The 18,929-nt window shown below is 37.4% G+C and overlaps 1 protein-coding gene across 1 annotated transcript; it reads right to left on the bottom strand.

Moving 5' to 3' along the window:
* Window positions 1–4,742: 4,742 nt before the first annotated feature.
* Window positions 4,743–15,812, bottom strand: sfrp1a (secreted frizzled-related protein 1a). The gene is made up of 3 exons (XM_088414363.1): window positions 15,115–15,812; window positions 11,530–11,610; window positions 4,743–5,937 (listed from the first exon to the last, which is right to left on the bottom strand). The coding sequence occupies exons 1-3, from the start codon at window positions 15,638–15,640 to the stop codon at window positions 5,612–5,614; spliced, it is 933 nt and encodes a 310-aa protein (XP_088270489.1). The 5' UTR covers window positions 15,641–15,812; the 3' UTR covers window positions 4,743–5,611.
* Window positions 15,813–18,929: the final 3,117 nt, after the last annotated feature.

An 18,929-nucleotide genomic window follows, 5' to 3' on the forward strand; every position in this document is an offset into this window, starting at 1 on the left:
GTTGACTTTATCCTCTGAAAAATAATGGCCAGGATTACAAAGAAAAAAAAAATGCAGGATGGCTGCCTGCTGAATGTGTACGCTGCTTGACATCTCTATCTTTTGTTTTCTGGTCACTCATCGCTTGTCATTGTTGTTCCATCAATATTCTTTTCTTTCCAGATATGAGCTGTAAGTGTCAGTCCGTGGTACCATTGATTTATTTTACTAACACCTCTGTCATCACTCCACAAGGGGGGCATTTTACAAATTGTTGCTGGTCTGTCATTCATCCATTCATCGGCAAGATGGCAGTCCGTCACTGACTGACCCGTGGACAGTCCGTCTACTTCTGTAGGTGAGTGACAAATACAATGCTTAATTTGTTGTTGTTGTTGTGTGTTTTTAGATTGCTCCCCATTCATCATTTGTCGGCCAAATGGACAGCCAATGGACTGGCCACCTCTGTTAATGGCATTATTTTATCAATAAAAATGTATAAATAGAATTATTTTTCTGAATTATATAATTTAAATTGATGATAGTGAAACAATCAATATATTGATACCACAGAATCAATGTGCCTTTCCCTATCACAGAGACAATAAAATTGTATACTACAATAGCAGTTGACACTTTGATACTGACCCCAATCCCAGAATTTCAGAGGAACCTGTTGTGAATTCATTAATTAAGTTACTCTACAATCAACAGATATTTTAGTTTCTGTGCGTATATCACTTTAAATGTGTGTGTGTGTGTGTGTGTGTGTGTGTGTTTAATTTTGCTCTGACCAAACAAATCAGACGATTAAAAAAAAGAAAAAGTAGTTGTTGGCCTTTGTGCTGATGCTTGAGAAAGACAGTTGAAATTCGATATGTTGAAGAAGCATTCCATGTGCTAGCACAGTTTAGTCTTTTAGGCGGAAAAATATTACCAATAAAATATTCAGTTTTGATATCACTATTCCGCATATTGCGGCATAGTAGAAGAGCGGTTAGCACAACGGGCTTTGTGTTTTAAAAGAATCTAAACCATCTAATATCCACATACTGCATTGGAGAGTATGCAGAAAGAGAAATGCTAAGTGATGGGAAAAGATTGCTAGCAATAAAATGTGACAATTTAATAGCACAAATGTTATAACTTCATTTGTAAATGTAGGTGAGAGCTTCTGATAGATCATCCCGGAGAAGGCCTTGCTGGCCATATATCTCTCACTTTAACTCCTAAGTAATCTGTATGTGAAATACTGACAAACTCAGATTGTTAGAATGTTGCACCAACACAGCCGTAAGCTACTATAGGAGCGAGTGTTCCCTGTTGGAAAGTAAATCACAGTTCAAACTCAAAATCAATACTTTGATAGTGTCTTCTTCTGTTCCCCTTTGTTTTCTGAGGGACTGCCCCCTAGTGGCTGGTTAAAAAATGCAACTAAGCTACAATGGACTATAGGGTCAGGGTTCAAAGACTGAGAAAGAAGTGATGGCTTACAGTCCAAAATTTACGGTATATTTTCTTCATTTCAATAAATGGCAGAGTAATTTATAGTCATGATTTGGGTCTATGACCACAGCAGATTGTTCAAAATGACAGTTTATAGTTACTGGCTACTAGTGGTAAGTCCATAAAACAGAATACGTAGAAGGTTTTATTGCATTTGACGGGGCATGGCCAAGCAGGGAAAGGACAAGTGTCACTATTTAAAGCCTTAAAAACCTCAGTAATTGTCCACTTATCCAAAAAGTAAAACATCTGGGATTGCTCTAAAACATATTTATAAACTGTGTTAACATGTACCATTTGAAATCATGTATTTGTGCAATAAATCTTGAAAGCACCGGGCTATTAGATTTTAAGCAAGGGTAGAGAGTTGCTGACAACTGTAAAAATATAATAAAACAATATTGAAATTTAAAAAGAAAGATAAAAATAAAAATAATACATTAATAACTAAATACAAACTAAGATGACGTTTAAAGGACATGGATATGAAAACAAGGTGACTTTGTGGCTTCCATTCAGTTCTTTTGGTTATTTATACAACTCACTGCTTCTATTATATTGCACTGAGAGAAGAGTCAGAACAGAGATTATTGTAGCATTTTGGTTTTGGGAATAACACTACGATGCAGGTCAAGGGAAAAGGAGACCAATTAAGATGCCTTCCAAGTGTTACATTCGACCATCATGTTGTTTTGTGACACAAAGGGCATATTTTTACCGTAGTTGGATGCTTGACAAATTCTGAGAGCATTCAGGTTTCAATGTGTGTGTGGGTACTGTGTGCAGTGCATGTCTGTCTGTGTTTCTGTAAGTGTCATATGCGTGTGCGTGAGAAGAGAAAGAGACGGAGAGAGAGAGAGAGACAGTGAGAGAGAGTGAGAGATAGAGAGAGAGAGAGAGAGAGAAAGAGAGAGAGAGGCAGACAGACAGAGAGACAGGAATAAATCCAACCAGATGCTTTTGCAGATCATTTGTTAATTGGACAAATCTGGATTTTCAGTGTTGGTTTTCTGTTTATTTTTTTAAGACAGTTGAAACCATGATTCATGAACAGAGTCCACATCTGAAAAAGCTTTTCTGAGCTTTTACAAGAGTAAAATGGGTTGGACTGCTTATCCTATTTTTATAACAAGCTCTTTCACTGAAAAAAATAATTTTTGTATTGTCTTGTAATGATGTGGCTTACATTTGATTGTGTACCATTTGTCAGGTTTTTAACTATAAATATGCCCATTTTATACAGTTTATTTTAAAACAAAGTTCACACACAAATAATAGGCAATTGTTACGTGAAAACGAAATGATACACAATTCTGTTATTTGTCAAAAAATAGAAAACTTATAACTTTGACATGTTTTCGTACTGCGCGAGTTAAAACTTTGTGGAATCCCCTTTTGCTACAATAACAAAGTCTTTTGGGTTGTGACTAAAGATTTAGCTACACCCTGAAATTATAACCCATTCCTCTTCACAAAACTCAAGCTCTGTCAAATTAGAAGGAGAGTGTTAGTGAACACCAATTTTCAGGTCTTTCCACAGATTTCCAACAGATAATCCAACAAAATCATACTTGCGCCATGAATTAGACAGTTTTAGCTAATCAAAAATGGAATCCACCCTTTTAAACAAATTTTCGTGACAGGAACACAGCAAGCTCATCTTCGAAAATTACAAATATGCTTTTCGGCATTGAATTATATCAGATTCTGACGGTATAATAACCCTGAGCAAACACACCACAATAATGCAATATTGAAATGCCAGTCTTAAAATATATCATTTCAAAATCATTTTTGCTAAATATCCATTTTCTTCATTATAAAACGCTTTCATTTTTACATAAAATATGTAATACAGCATGTTACAATAACAAATATTTTCCATGGAAAATTAAAGTAAATATCTAAGTAAAGTCAAAACAAACCTTCTGTGAGCAGAATGGGTTTTGCTCACAACGTATAAACGTATACGTATAAATGTATACTTGAATTCTTTCTGATTGAACACATCCAATTTAAACTGGAATATGGCCACTTAGTGTAAAATAAGTATGAATCTACTGCACAACAATATTTTAAAGATAATCGATTTGAAATGTACTACCGTTGAGTGATAGTGTTATACAGTATTTCAAATCAACCATTCAACTACTATTTGTATCAATGAATAGTACAATGTGGATTCTGTCATTTCATGCACAAGCTGACACAAAACCCCTCGCACTGTCTTGCTTGCTTACTCGGTCTTTCTCCCTCTCTCTCTCTCACTCACTAGTAGCTTATAGCTTACTCGCAACGACACCTGCTCTTTTTTGAAAACTGAAAACCTCTCCCACAGCCTTCATTTATATGGACGGGGCAAAAACTTTTTTTTTTGTGCTTTGTTCAGCCACACTCGGGCAGACTGGCAACCAGCCTAGAGCGATATCACATAAAACACCTCATGAACGTATTATTTGATAACATGCAAGTCACTTTACTCGCATTAATTAGCCGGAGAAGCAAAATTCTATTGATACTAAGACCACAAAGCAGAACATGGACAATGTGTTTGCCTGCGGCAGCAAAGGAGGACTCATGTATTATAAACAATGATAGCTGCACACCGTAGTTGCCCGTCAGAACAGGAAAGCTCAAGGGGAAAAAAAACTTACAAGTTTTAAAAGATGTGTAGAGTTTTAAAAAACGTGTTTTTTAAAACCAAGAAAATCCTCTTATTGGCCCAGGCTTATGTGCTATAGCACAGGGGTCACCGAGTCTAGTCCTGGAGAGCCACTGCGCATCCTGTTTTTTATGTTTCCCTTCAACCAACACACCTGAATCAAATAATCAGCTCATCAGCATGCTTTGCAGGATCCTGAAAATAACCCTGATTTGAACCAGATTTGTTGGTTGAAGGGAAACCTCAAAAACAGGCTGGATTGTGGCTCTCGAGGATGGTAAATGTACTTTCACTTATATAGCGCCTTTACCGGCTATGGCCCTAGCATGAAAATGAAGACTATCACATTTTATGCCGAGCGCGGTGTACTGTTGCCAAGTTATCAGGTGATTTGAGGGTGAGGTAGGTCCGTTCGACAGAATGCCCAAAGAGGCACAAGATAGCCCCAATGAGAGTAGACTTGCACCACTTTTCCATTTCTATGTGAGTGGGGGTAATTTCCTCTCATTTGTAATTTACAACCATTTTTATTTACAACCATTCACTATTCCCTGCTGTGAGACTGAGTTGAAAACTAATAAAACACAACACAATATAGTTTTCCATATTTATGTCAAATTTGTATGTACATATGAGTCAGAAATGCACACAAAATAGTGCTAAAACAAACCGGCAATATCAAGCAAAACACGCCACATAACTTGATAAGACTTTTTCATCTGAAAAAATGTCAAACTGCAAACAGTTTTAATTCAGCTTAATAACGATAACTGCAAATACACTGTGTTGCTAGAGGCATATAATATTTGGTCGAGATTGCATGATGAGGACATTGGCAATATATGTTGCGATTGAAATTTAGGTGAGAGTTTTCAAGAAGCATCACAATGAAATCAAGCTAATTAGTGAAGTCTTTTACTCAATCACCTCATGTGTTGACCTTCTCATGATGTGCTCTGAATTGTCGCAACTCACAACATTACATTCACCGTATTTATCAGTTATAGTTCATTTTCAACAATATGAATGCAATTAAAACCAGCCTCATGAAACTAAACTATGTAAAAATGAAAAACAAACAAGCTGTTACCCTAACTTGATACATAATGAAAACTACCATTGCAATCTCATTACTAAAATTTAGGCAGAAACAATTGAAGTTATGAAAGTGTTTTGTTAACTTCAATCAAAATGGGCCGACATGCAGGATGACCAATTTTGAGAAAGTATCTCTTTAGAAATTGGGATAAAAAAGCAGTCTCAGCTGAAAAAACAAAGATTAACTTTTATTTGAGATGCCAATGCTCAAAACTTTAAAAGGGAAATTTCAAATGATATCTGTAGACGTAGAAAGCTAAATCAACGTAAGATAATTAAAAAATATATATTTGCAAAGTTTGGGAGTTTGATGCTCGTACAAGTTCATATAAAGGAGGCGATGTGACCAAATGGTGGGAGGTCGTCTTATTTGAAGACATTTTCAAATGCAGGGCATTTGTGGCTCTTGAGTTTCTTGATGGTCTTTTTGAATTCTTTGCTGGACTTGTCCCACTTGTGAATGCCCGTCAGCAAGAACTGCTTGTCAACCTTACGGCCCATGATAAGATACTGATTACCCAGATTGTCCAGCTGCTGACATGGGCAGTCGGCGCCATTCTTCAGGTACATGACTAGCTTCTTCATGTCCTTCTTCTTCAGGTTGCCTGCTTTCAACAACTTCTTCCGCTTCTGAAAGATCACCTTGCGGTCCATGTTCTCTCGCTTTACTTCCTTTATCTTGGTCTTGAAAGCTGAAGGGCGAGGAATTACACACGTCACTCAATTACTTTGACACTGAGAATGCATTTTTATTTTTTTTGATCAATGCCCAAGGTGTTTGTTTCAAACTACTGTGTGTGTTTTATTATTATTATTATTATTATTATTATTATTATTATTATTATTATTATTATTATTATTATTATTATTATTATTATTATTATTCGAAGCAGAGCATCGAGACTGGCTACTGACTTAAAACCAAAGCCCCCAAACCACATTTTGTCCTCAAATATCTTGCCCATTAAAATGCACATGAAAAAATAAACCGCAAAGGCACCCTATCCCCTTGTATTAAGAATGCACATGTTTGGGATTTAGGACTCTTATCTCTGAGAAGGCTTTGTGTCCAGTAAGATCAAAATGGACCACAGTCATGATTAGTGACTAATAAAACAAGGTTGAGCCCACCTCTAAACAACTTCATTCCTTTGAAATTCTGAACTTCTTTTGCACTATCCAGGTTGATAGTTAAAGCTCTTCAAGATATATATATGAAGTTGCATTTTGTTCTGTATTAAAACCTTTTAAATGAAAAAGATGAGAATTACAGGGTTTCTTTGATCGTTGAACCATTGAAAAAACTTTACTTGAGCTGGACGCATGCACATTGAAGTGGCAGTACAAGGAATTTGTATGTTGAGACAAAGTTCCACCAACTAGCTAAAAATAAGCCTTGGCTGGCTATTAATAAGGCTAAAGATGTTGCTGAGTCGCTGAGAAATCAGTAATCATTGCCTACATGGTGGTGAATAAGGCGACTTCTGAAAAGTATTTTCACGAAGGGATGATGAGAAAAGATGAAGTCCTGCATTCAGTAAACCCTAGATTGACAAGACTGAACTGTAATTGTATTACATCGTACATCAGCAGCAAAAAGTGAGCAAATAAACATTTTTTGCCGTAGATAATCCGCACTGGACTATAAACTGCAGGTATATAAAACTTTTAAATTTTCTTTATATGTTTCTTTCATTGTCTACCAACTGCAACATTCTCTCTTTAACAGACTGAACATGCCTGCATATTTAGTTTCAACATTATATTTATAGAAAATGGATGGATGGATGGATGGATGATGGATATTACCAACAGAATCATTGAGTTCAAACTCGCAATTAATACTTTGATAGCATTCTGACTCCAGTTGTTTGACTGATGGATTATTTTAGTGAACATTGCACACAGTGCAAATAAACAATATTTACAATATAATATATACAATCATAAATTTATAAACACAATCAAATGTACTGTATACCATATATCAAACTTACACGTCACAAACTTCAATTTATTATTATTATTTTTTTTAACTTCAAGTTTCTGGCTAAAATACCAAACCCTCCTTAAAATGTTTGTTTGTTTTTTTTGGGAGGAGGGGGGGGGGGGGGGGTTCACCTCTTTTAAAACAGCCTCTAATAGTGAAACTCGGTAAATGTGTGAAGAACACACTTAAAAAAAATTTTTGACACCATTCAAAGAAGATGTAGCTGTCAGCCACATAAGCTGAGTTTTGAAGCACAGATGTGCATTTCTATATCGGCCGTATTCTTACTTACAATAATTACCGTATTGGGACGAGCACGAGGGTAACATCAGATGGCTGTTAGCAGCAGGACCCTGTTGTACCTAACACTATCTCGTGTTAGCTGAAGTTGTTATGGCATTAAAAAAAAAAAAAAAAAAAAAAAAAGAAGAAAGCAGGCTGAACCACCATCCGAGTCCATACTTGTTCATACACAGGAATATTACTATAATGAAGAGGATCATGTTAAAGTTATGGACCCTGTGTGCACCGGTTCCAAATACCAGAATTTGACCTTGAAATGAAGGGTCCATCTTACACCCCGGTGCATCTGATATTTGGGGAATTGATCTCATCTTGTGCTATTTTCACAGGCCCTACAAAGGCCTACAGTATTATACAATCACCTTCAACAAACTGTATATTTTATCACCGGGCGCTTTGTTTTATTATTGCTGGCTGACACGATTTTTGTTCTGGTAGTTTAGTAACACTTAAGCTCTCGGCAGCCGTAAAGCCAAACAGAAGGGTGCGTGCTGTCTTCAGTTCACAATGAATGGCATCGTGGCTCATCCAAGTGGCTTAAGTGATCAGTCCTCCGGTGCAGAACTGCCCTGTTCACTATATCGGCAAGGAGGAAAAGCAATTTGGCAATAACAACAAAGTGAGTCGTCCAAAGCAGAGGAGAGATTTAATTGAAGGGTGATGGGAGTTTGGGGTGCAATGGAGTTCCATAAAACTCTAAGCATGGAGAGATAAATTGTGGTGGGAACAAAGTGTGGAGTGCGACAGGCCGTAAATCTGTTACGGGCTGAGTGCCGTGCGGATTTGTGTTTGACAGAGGGAAATTCATCAGGATTCCTGAGACATTAGGGAGTGTGATAGCGTTGAGGGTATGACTTAAAAGCCGTACTTTTTCAACAACCGTTGTGATCTATTGGCAGCAGATCAAAGTGTAAGATTGCTTCCTTACAGTTAACTACTTTGAATCAAAAGCTGACTTGGCTTAGTTATGTTCTGCTTTAACTGAAGGTCAAAACACATGTGGACGTGCGTGTGCATTAAGCAGGAATCATTAGTGTGCATGTGTAAAAATGGTGGGGAGATACCAAAAAGAAACCAACAACAACAATTTAACCTCCACTTCTAAATGAGAGCAGATTTTCAACCATTTCCCGTAAGTTCAGATTTCCAGTGGACAAATAGGCCAATCCGGTGCTGGGGTGGGTATATTTAATAAGGATTTCTGCCAAAAGTCAATGACTCATTCCTTAAACCTCAACATACTTATCCATCCCAGTGTTACAGAGCAAAGAACAGGAAGTCTTTCAAACATATCTATTTTATGATCCACTCCAAACAAAACAGACGAGTCCGCCTGTAAAGCCAGATTGTAAACTTGCTTCGAAATGTTGCTGTTCCCTCTCGATGCATGCCATAGGTGTGAAAAACATCATAATCTTAGTGTGGGTCTTTCTTAATTTGCGTGTATTTAATTGGTTTCCCGAATACATACTATGAAGTCATGCTTGGCTTCAAACACATTTGGAAATATTTTGCACTTTGCACGTCCTACAAGAGTTGGCCAGCTGGAAGAAGAACCAGATGTTTGGCTGAGATGTGGCAAAAATGCTATCTGCTGTCATGCTGTACATTACTTGATACCGCAAAACAATTAACACGCTGCGTACTGGGATCAAAGTGGTCTTTTGATCGATTCGAAAGATGTCCTTCTAAAGCTGCTGTGCAAGCGATGCTTCATCCGGATCACCAGGGTCTAATTTGTCTATGTCAAATTAAATTAAAACTTCAAACGAAAAAATGTTTTCCTTCTCTACTGAACAAGGAAATAGTGTGCCACCATGCCAGAAAGGTCGGACTCATTACCAGTCTAAACAACAAAGCAAAACATTTAACAATAATTTTAAACCTGGGATGGAACAAAGGATGAACGCATATTTATACTATATATCTATATATCTATATATATATATATATATCTATATATATATATATATATATCTATATCTATATATATATATATATATATATATATATATATATATATATATATATATATATATATATATATATATATTCACACACACATACAGTGGAACCCCTTAATACAAACACTTCTGTACATGAAATATTCACTTTACAAATACAAATTCGGCCAAAGTTTTGCCTCTTAATATGAGAAAAAAATTCAATATGCGAGCGATAACTCGCATGCTCCAAGGGAAAACTTGAATTTCCCACATGCATTAACAGCGCCATACCACCGCACCAGTATCTTGCTCTCCAATTGGTCATAATCCCTCGCATTCATTGTCCTGCTCTCCTAATGGTTGTGCTGTACAATACAGTTCGCTAATCTACAACTTTCTCGTCATCGTTCAGTGAGGCCACCGTCATTATTTGTGATCCCAAGACAACGCAGGTAAAGGGACATCGCAGCAAGTAGCCATACCTCTAGATTTCAAAGGTTCCCCTAAATTTAAAAGGGCTTGCTTTTATTCCATGGCACGACATGGGTAAGCTGCCTCTGCTGATTTGCGTGTTGCTCAAACCTTCCCATAAAGCGCTAAAGAAATTTTGATTTCCGATGATGTGGATGCAAATACCCGGGTAACGAGGCTTTGCTGTTGCATCAAATCTGATGAAAATTGGAATTTCCAAATTTTTTTTTAAATTTAAAGTTCAAGTGGAATTAAAGCTGTTTACAGGCAATTTTTCAAAAAATAATCTGATGAAATGTAAAATGTCAATGTTTTCAGTTTTTTTTTAATTAAAAAAAAAGTTCAAGTGGAATTAAAATTATTGTTTACAGCTATTTGTTTCTGTCATTTGCCTGACTTGCCTACCAAACATCGTGTTTTTAACAGGTACAGTACAATATTAAAATTTAATGTTGCGTTTATTTCAAGCTTGGAACAAATTAGGCAATTTACATGTAAAATTTGATTCACTATAAGAACAGTATATATATATATATATATATATATATATATATATATATATATATATATATATATATATATATATATATATATATATAATATAGGCGAACTTCCATAAGCAGTGGAAGTACCATTTTCCGCTCGTAAAAAATTCTGGAAGGTATACAGCTCGAGTGGACACTGCGTGGAGGGGCGTGGTTGCTGACCAGTCAAGTTTAAACTGAGCTGAACATTTACAGACAGGATCAACGTAATGCCGATGAAAGATGGATGAAGCAATGTGAAAGCCATGATTCAAGAAATGAAATATGAAAATGAATGCTTACTGTAGATTTGACAATTTATTTATTTCTTCTTTATTTTATCTATCTATCTATCTATCTATCTATCTATCTATCTATCTATCTATCCGTCCGTCCGTCCATCTATCTATCTATCATTTTATGTTTTTACAGATGGTGTAATGTAGGTATGTAGGTATGTAGGTATGTATTTGACTAGTTTTTGGAGGTCATGCATTGTGTTTTGTGAGGTTATTTAGCTCTGTGTGATTTCTAGGAGTTCATCTTTCATTTTATTCAGAAGTCTAATTGAATGTGGTAATATTCAGTAACAGTTTTGCCAGACATCAGAACCAACATTCAACTTTATTGCTGTGTCGAGCAGTCACATAAAGAATTTAATGACCTCACATCATTAGCTACTCTCCCAATCCACACAAAATCTGTGACTTGTGACTGAAAATAAAGGTCACACTTTAAAATAAATAAATATATATATATATATATATATATATATATATATATATATATATATATATATATATATATATATATATATATATTATTAACGTTTATATATATATATATATATATATATATATATATATATATATATATATATATATATATATATATATATATATAGCTTGACACGCTGAAACAAAGTTTATATAAATAGGTCAGGGGTGTTTTATGATAGATGATCGAGGATAAACAAATGCTGCTTGTTGGAAAAAGTTCATGTATATACTGTATGTGAAGTCATATGACTTTGTGTCACAGAATCCTTACCAAATTCGCTGGCACACATATGCTCTAGCATAGCATCTGTTTTCATTTCATTGTCACAGGGAGGGCAGATGGGAGAAAAACCTGTGGAGAAATCGAGGAGGAGAAGAAAAGTATGTAAAGTAAAATGTCGTGAAGAAATTACATCAGCAAGCATACATCCAATATATAGTATGCACCTTCATACCTATCACCTGCAAATGCACAAGTTTTGTTTTTAAGACATATGCATTATTCATAATGAAATTAAGAAACTGTGGAATATCTGCCTTGAACAAATGTCTCTGTTGCCACAACATTGTATTTTTTGTTGTTGTTGTTTAATGATCCTGACTAATAAAGGATGATGAGGAAAACTTAATTTGTTAGACCAATCAGACCACCAAATCATATGTAGTGTCTTAAACTCTCCATTCTTTGATTTTCAAGCTTCATACGCGCTTATAAATGGACCTCAGCTAGGAATGTTTTCAACTTTTATGACCAGCTGTGACTACAAGAGGCAGAAAGCATAGTTTTTTTGTTTTTTTTTTTAAGTTAAGGTTTTGTACTTTCTATTTAACCATGCAAATGTGTGCTTTCTATTTAACCAAACTACCAGCAGCATTTCACAATCATTCAGGGGTAAAATGGGGGGTAAACAAATACTTTTCTCTCCATTGCCAGGTGTCCATTACATGTGTTTAACAAAAGTTTGTCAAAGCGACACCCTGGTGTAAAGAGCTTGTGAAAACAAGCACTGTTTACCAAGTCACACGGTCCCTTTGCTTGTTTGAAATAGTTTCTCCTTTTAAATCAATTATCACCAAATTATTTGTCACAACATTAGAGTGATAAGGACAGTTTGCTGACTTCTGCCAATGGCAATGAAGTAAAGCTGCAAGGATGCATTTTAACCCCTAGGGGAAATGTTGACCCAGCTCTGGGTTTTTGATGTTTTTGATGCGTGATATCAAAGGAAAAGCATACCAATAAAAAAAATAAATTAAAAAAACCACGAGGAGGCTAAAACATTGCATAGATTGTCAGAACATGTCGACTTTCACCATGCAGTCCTGCCGTCCCTTCTAAATGCTTGCAAACGGGTGGTCGAGAACTCCACCCTATGGGTGTCAAATTTACCGCATTTCAGGCTCATTTAGTTCCATTAAAAATGAGAAATACTGTATTGTCAATTTGGGACAAATTAATAATGCGATGTTTTATCATGCATTTCCCTTGATTTTTGCATTAATTCTATAAACGAACTCGCGAACAGCAAATTTTAATCAATTAGCAGTCAAAATGTAATTTTCGCTCATTTCAAACCAAATGTATTCAGATGTTTTGCCGGATTTTTCATAATGGGTCTTAATTGACAGCTAGCACTGTAAATATTAGGAGTTAGATGTGAAACTCAACGCCATTTGACACTGGTAAATCATATACTGTATTAGATGAGAAAACAAGAGGCTTTTATCATGCAAACGTGGAAAGCATGCAGTACGTGGGAAACATTGCCCTCTGCTGGTACTGCTTGATTTGATTTGTAATCAGAAAAAGTGCATGACTTTTTAAATGTTAATACCGCCACGGATCAGTCTAATTAATTATGGCAGCAAATATAGTGATCGCGTTCAAAACTCAATTAGTTGTGCAACCATAGCCAACTTATGACATTTGCAAGCCTTTCTGTGACTTTGAGGATTGGCTTCGCCCGGGCTTGCAACATGCAAAAGTCTTCAAAAGTCCTAATACTCTAATTATGACATGATAAATATTCCTACTTCAAGTTCATAAATATACAGCATAGTTACTTTTGCTATTATCACTTTTTCTACATAAAGGATGCGTAGCCTCCCCACCCCACCCCCCAAAAAAATTATATATACGGATAGGGCTGATGCCACTGAACATTTTGAGGAGTTGAAAGTAAACATATTTATTTATTAAAGAAATAAATATATCTATATTTGACGAAGTTATGAGCCTTTCAAAGTCAGCCCGAGGTGGGTGATAATAATGCCAAGCCAGTGAAAAATTCTCGGCCACTCAGGGGTTAATGCTGATCCCAGTTGTTAAGTTCATACCAAGCAGGCCTCTCGGTGTGCTCTGCTTTATTTCTCGCCAGTGACAGTGACAGGTGATGTCTGTAGAGTAGGGACATCTGTGTGGTCCCCTGAACATTGAAATGGGGAGGGTATTTCTTTTTAGAAAAACAGGCCTCTGTCCATACCAACATGTCAGTCAATAACACACGCCCCCTTGAAAGACTCAGGGCCATGTCCTCTCTTCAGATACAGTGAGCACTGTGTCATTGCTGGAAGATGCACAGTCGCCCCATTTATAGCTCGCGCGTAGTGTGAAAAAGACTTGAAGTGGTGTCGTTAAAGCATCTCAGGTGGAAATCTAAGTGAGTTGTTGATGTGATGATGGAAAGCCTCCCGTTATGTTTAAAATGAATAAGCTGGCTGTACATTGCCTACCCAGGTGTAGACCTCACTTGAGGCGTATGGCAAGGGCACAGCAAAACAACAGCAAACCTACTTTTATAATCAACCCACACTTTGTCCTTCCCCTCACTTGCTGGTTTTGGCCGTCTTTCAAGGTTCCTCTGGTATTTGTCAGCTTGGCTCGGCCTGGGAACAGGACCCACTTTTCCTCCCCTTCCAATGATTCTGCGTGAGGTGTGTGAGTAAGCCGTACACTCTCTCTGCAGGTTTTTGGGGAATGAGCAGCCAGAGACCCATTAGTAATGGATGATGGCTCGGGGTGGGGTTGGGGGGGTCATGGGGAGGGGTAGACATTTGGTAAAGCTCGGCATTTCTTTGGCTTGAACACTGCTGAAATAATTCACACTCTCCAAATTTTAAGTTCTCTTGAGCTAAAATTGAAAGAGGATATGCATCATTTTTGTCATGTAATAGTTTCCTTAATAGACCAAGCTATTCTTTTTTCGTGGGCTTCTACCCAGCATTGTCCCCTGCTACTAAATAAACACATAACATAAATGAGCTTTTCAGCTCGCCATCAGCTAAGTCAAAGGCATGCTGAGAGCTTTGCGTCATGCAGCTTCAAGTCCTGCTTTTTCTACAGAATAACAAAATGCGACCATATTAGAAGTTGGTTGAAACTGCAACGCACAATGCTGGTTACCCAAAAGGTTGCATTCATGATGTTTGTGTTGGGATTTACATCTTCACACCTAAATCCCTGAAACAACAGTATCAAGCCAATTTATCTGCGCCACTGTCACAATTTACAGGGAGGGAAAAGTGGTCCTTGCATGTTTTTTCAGCAGGGTACTTTGACTTCATTAGTTTTAATGTTAGTTACTTTGTTGCAGTTGGTGTCCACGTTAAACAATTTGGATTGCTGATTAAAGCAATGTTGAAAACACATTTTAAAGGGAAATCAAATGAACTCATGAACTGCTTCGGCATTTTTGAGTGAGATCTAAAATGTTATGTATCACGTTGCAAACAAATGTTGGATCATTTTTTGTATGAATTCAACAGCTTGACTCGAGGTTTGACAAATTGATCGGAGGGAAATGTGCAAAATTAAACAACTTGCAAAGACGTTTGGGGACACAAGTACAGATTTTACCTGTCTGCTTTGTGGATTCTGTGGCGTTGGGTTGAGTCATGGCGATGCAAACATCGTCTTGAGGGTATTTGTCGCAGGTGAGCATCTCCGGCCAGGGGAAGCCAAATGCCTCCATGATCGGGGTGCAGCCATCCCGAACGGCCTCGCAAAGCCATCTGCACGGGTAGATGGGCCGCTCCAGGCACACGGGCGCAAAGAGCGAGCAGAGAAATACCTGCGTGTCCGGGTGGCAGTTCTTGTGCACCAGGGGCACCCAGCTGCTGGCCTGCTGCTTCACCTCGGCCATTGTCTCGTGGTCCAGCAGGTTCGGCAACAGCATCTGACCGTAGCCCACATTGTGGCACAAGCGCAGGTCGTCCGGGATGTCCACGCACTGCGGGGGCTTTCCGTAGCTGCGCCCGCCGTTGTACGAGTCCGACGACTTCCAGCTCAGATACTCGTACTCGGAGGCTCCGCATGCGGCCAGCAGTGCCGCTGACAGAGCCAAGCGGATCATCCCGAACGCCGATTGAGAAGTAGCCCTCATTGTGACTTCTCGCAAACAATATCGCAACTCGAACTGGTGAGCTCACTTCGGAAAGAGCACCACAACAAATGCAAATAAAGATCCGCGTAGGTAAAGTCCTCTCTACGTGTCGCTCCTGTGGAGCGTGCGGCAGCTGCAGAGTTTGGCGTTCAACTGATGCGCGCTTTGGGACACAAGCTCACAAGAGGTGATTGTAAAAGTGCGCGCTGGCCAATAGGAGAGCGGCTTTCAGCCTTTTGGCACTGTGCTGTCAGTCAAAGCGCTTAATTACCCAACGTGTAAAAACTCCCCGGGAGCCTTTCCTACGCCCTTCCTTTTTACTCCGTTGCTTGTAGTTCCTTTGTCAAACCAAACTGAAAAAGAGAAAAGCCAAAATCTATCTCACGGTGTTAAATGAATGGCCTCATAGCTCGCTTTGTGATTACTGCACAAATCAGCCCTCTGCACGTCAGACCATCAGACTATGTAGAGACGTTTAAGAAATGTGAAGTGAGGTTAAGTGATATACAGTGGAACCTCTACTTAATTAATTCGTTCCAGAAGTAATTTCGTAATGTGAATCTTTCATAAGTAGAGCTGCGTTTTACATATAAATAGCCAGTCATGTAAAATGCTCCTTAACCGTTTAAATGAACATTGTTGCATTATAAAAATGCATCAAAAACGGTAACAAATAAATATTAGTATTGCAGTATAGCATTAGTGCTTAATAATTTGTAGAATAAATAAAAATAAAAAAAAAAACGCTCCTCAACACTTTAAATCTGACATGTCCAAAGTCCGGCCCGGGGGCCAAATGTGGCCCGTGGTCAATTTCCATCCGGCCCGCAGCCTCGGTCAGTAAATCAATCACGTCTGGCCCGCATGGAGAATGAATATATTGGGCAGCAGCGCCGTTACCTGCGTGTGCTAAATGCTGCTATCTATAGGCTCAATTAGGAACAGCAAATTAGTATATGAGTAATTGACTGTATGAGCCCCTAATTTTCTAAAATGGCGACGATCAACAAAAGGAGGAAAGCTGAGCTGCAGTGTGACACAGTGAGCTGCGGTCAGCACCAGCAGCTTTATATCGCCAACTTTTACTGACAGCTGGATAAGGACAAGTTTTTGAGAGATTTGAGCATTTGGTAAAAAAAATGCTAAGCTTATTCGGTTCGACGTATTTGTGTGAGAAAACATTCTCGGTTATGTATGGCGCACGGCTATCGGACTCTCACAAGACATCTTGCGGATTCATACTACTGCCAAACCTGGCCTTTGTCCTACACTCCAGCTCTCAGTTTCACCCATCACACTCATGCGGACAAGTCATTTTTCATTCATTTACGATAAGTCTGAAAATGTTTTTTTTTTTTTTTTAAAGTTTTCACTCCAGAATAATATCCATTTAAAAATCCAATCAACATTTCTAGTTACAATTTTATTTGAAATGAGCCCTGCACTTGTTGATATGACTATTACTTCTATTTCTCTGTTATTGTGTTTAAAAATTATATAAATATTAAACTGCCATGGTGAGATATTTTTTTTATGTTTCAGATGTAATTTGCACCCAAAAGTACAATTACTTCTGTTGTAACTGTTACAAAAAAGTTAAAGTGTTAAAAAAAAGTGAAGTTAAGTGAATATTCAATTTCAATATTTAATGTCAATTCATTTTTGATATGCGTGTTTCAAATGAACCAAAACACATGCTTAAGATAGCTGAAATTAAAATAAAAAAGCAAATGTTAAACACAGAACGGCTCGCTGAAATGTATTTAAATTAATTGCTGTTATATGTAAAGAAAGCCTGCCAAGGTTGGCCCCCCTACATTTTTAACACACCAAATCTGGCCCACCTTGCAAAAAGTTTGGACACCCCTGCTTTAAATTAATCATATTAAGTGTCTCAGTTGACAATATGAATGCAGTTCACTTGTTTGCCAAGAGATGGTGCTGGTATGGTGGTGATGAGTGCAGAGAGAGACACTTTTTTAGGATGCTTGATTTGTACGTTTTTATTTTACATTTCCAGGGATACAGGAATCATTTACAGGTCCATAGGAGCAATAATATTTATTGTTGAATTATTTTGAGCATGTTAGTTTACTTCCTTTGTTAGTTTACTAAGTGCTTCCTATGCGATGTCATTGCTAAAGTGCGAACAAAGTGCTAACAACGCAAACATCAGACTCAACAGCCCAGAGTGGTATGTTACATATGTGTTTTTATGTGAATATGTATAATGTTAGCCGTAGCAAATGTCAATTTTATGTATGTTGGTTCTACGAGATAAATTATTGGTGGGAAGTGTGGATGAAATGAGTAAGGATGAAAAGTGGAAGAGTGGAAGACAGTAAACATCAATGCAAAAAAAAAAAACGATTGTCTCGTTTGCAGGCACGCTGGCATATGAAGACATTGTAGCAAATACGGTAGACATCACAGGTTGTGCAAACATAATACATTACATTTATGTTGCCGTGAGCGCTGGTGTCTGGTGACTCATATTATATGCCAACAATGCCGCCTTTTGTATGGTGAATTTTCTCTCATTCCTAGAGACAATATTTTTCCAGGCGTTTCATAAGCTGAATTTGTCATAACAAGAGGTGTTCATAAGGAGAGGTGCCATGGTATTTCACTTTGAGTGATTGAAATCTCACATTTTGATCCTCCATGCGCAAGGTGACTCTCAGCTTATTGATATACTGTCATCAGGTAGTTGAAGCTTCTAAATCATATTAATTGGGGTTTTCATTTTAAATTTATATTTCCTAAGTACAATTTGACATTGTGAATCGCATTTTGAACTCATTATATCATTCAGGGATTTGTCCGAGAAGAAATTCACATTCAATTCATATGGCTGGAAAAAAAAAAGTTATTTGGGGGGCTGCAAGTTACGATTACTAATCCGCCTTTTTTTTTTATTAATCGACGAATAAGGCTTAGAAAAGCATGTTTTAATTTCTATCTCTTGTTTCAAACACTTGACGTTTTGTCAAACTGACTGCAGGGTATAAACAAATACAAACAATTATGATTCAGTTTTGGCTTTGGTCAGGGATGTGGCAAGACATTTTACTCTAGGCTGTCCAGGATTTCAATGATTCTGTAAGTGGCGGCATGTACAGTCTGAGTTTCACGAAATAAAATGATTGTATTTTATATTATAAATTGAAATATGCAATAACTATTAATTGTCAAGTTTTATAAGAATACTTCATGTAAAAATGTCAGAAAAACCAAACATAAAACATATCTGCTTGTTGATTGTTGATTTTAGGTTTCCAAAGTGACA

The sequence above is a fragment of the Hippichthys cyanospilos genome, chromosome 1, assembly GCF_059441005.1.
Source record: "Hippichthys cyanospilos isolate Australia breed blue-spotted pipefish chromosome 1, RoL_Hcya_1.0, whole genome shotgun sequence".
NCBI classification, from domain to species: Eukaryota; Metazoa; Chordata; class Actinopteri; order Syngnathiformes; family Syngnathidae; genus Hippichthys; species Hippichthys cyanospilos.

What these genes read in the sequence shown, in the direction of transcription:
- sfrp1a (XM_088414363.1), bottom strand. Translation starts at nt 15,640, where the DNA reads ATGAGGGCTACTTCTCAATCGGCGTTCGGGATGATCCGCTTGGCTCTG. An exon ending in AGAATCCACAAAGCAGACAG is followed by an intron (nt 11,611 to 15,114) that starts GTAAAATCTGTA and finishes ATTTCTCCACAG; the next exon opens with GTTTTTCTCCCATCTGCCCT. An exon ending in TATGTGTGCCAGCGAATTTG is followed by an intron (nt 5,938 to 11,529) that starts GTAAGGATTCTG and finishes CTCGCCCTTCAG; the next exon opens with CTTTCAAGACCAAGATAAAG.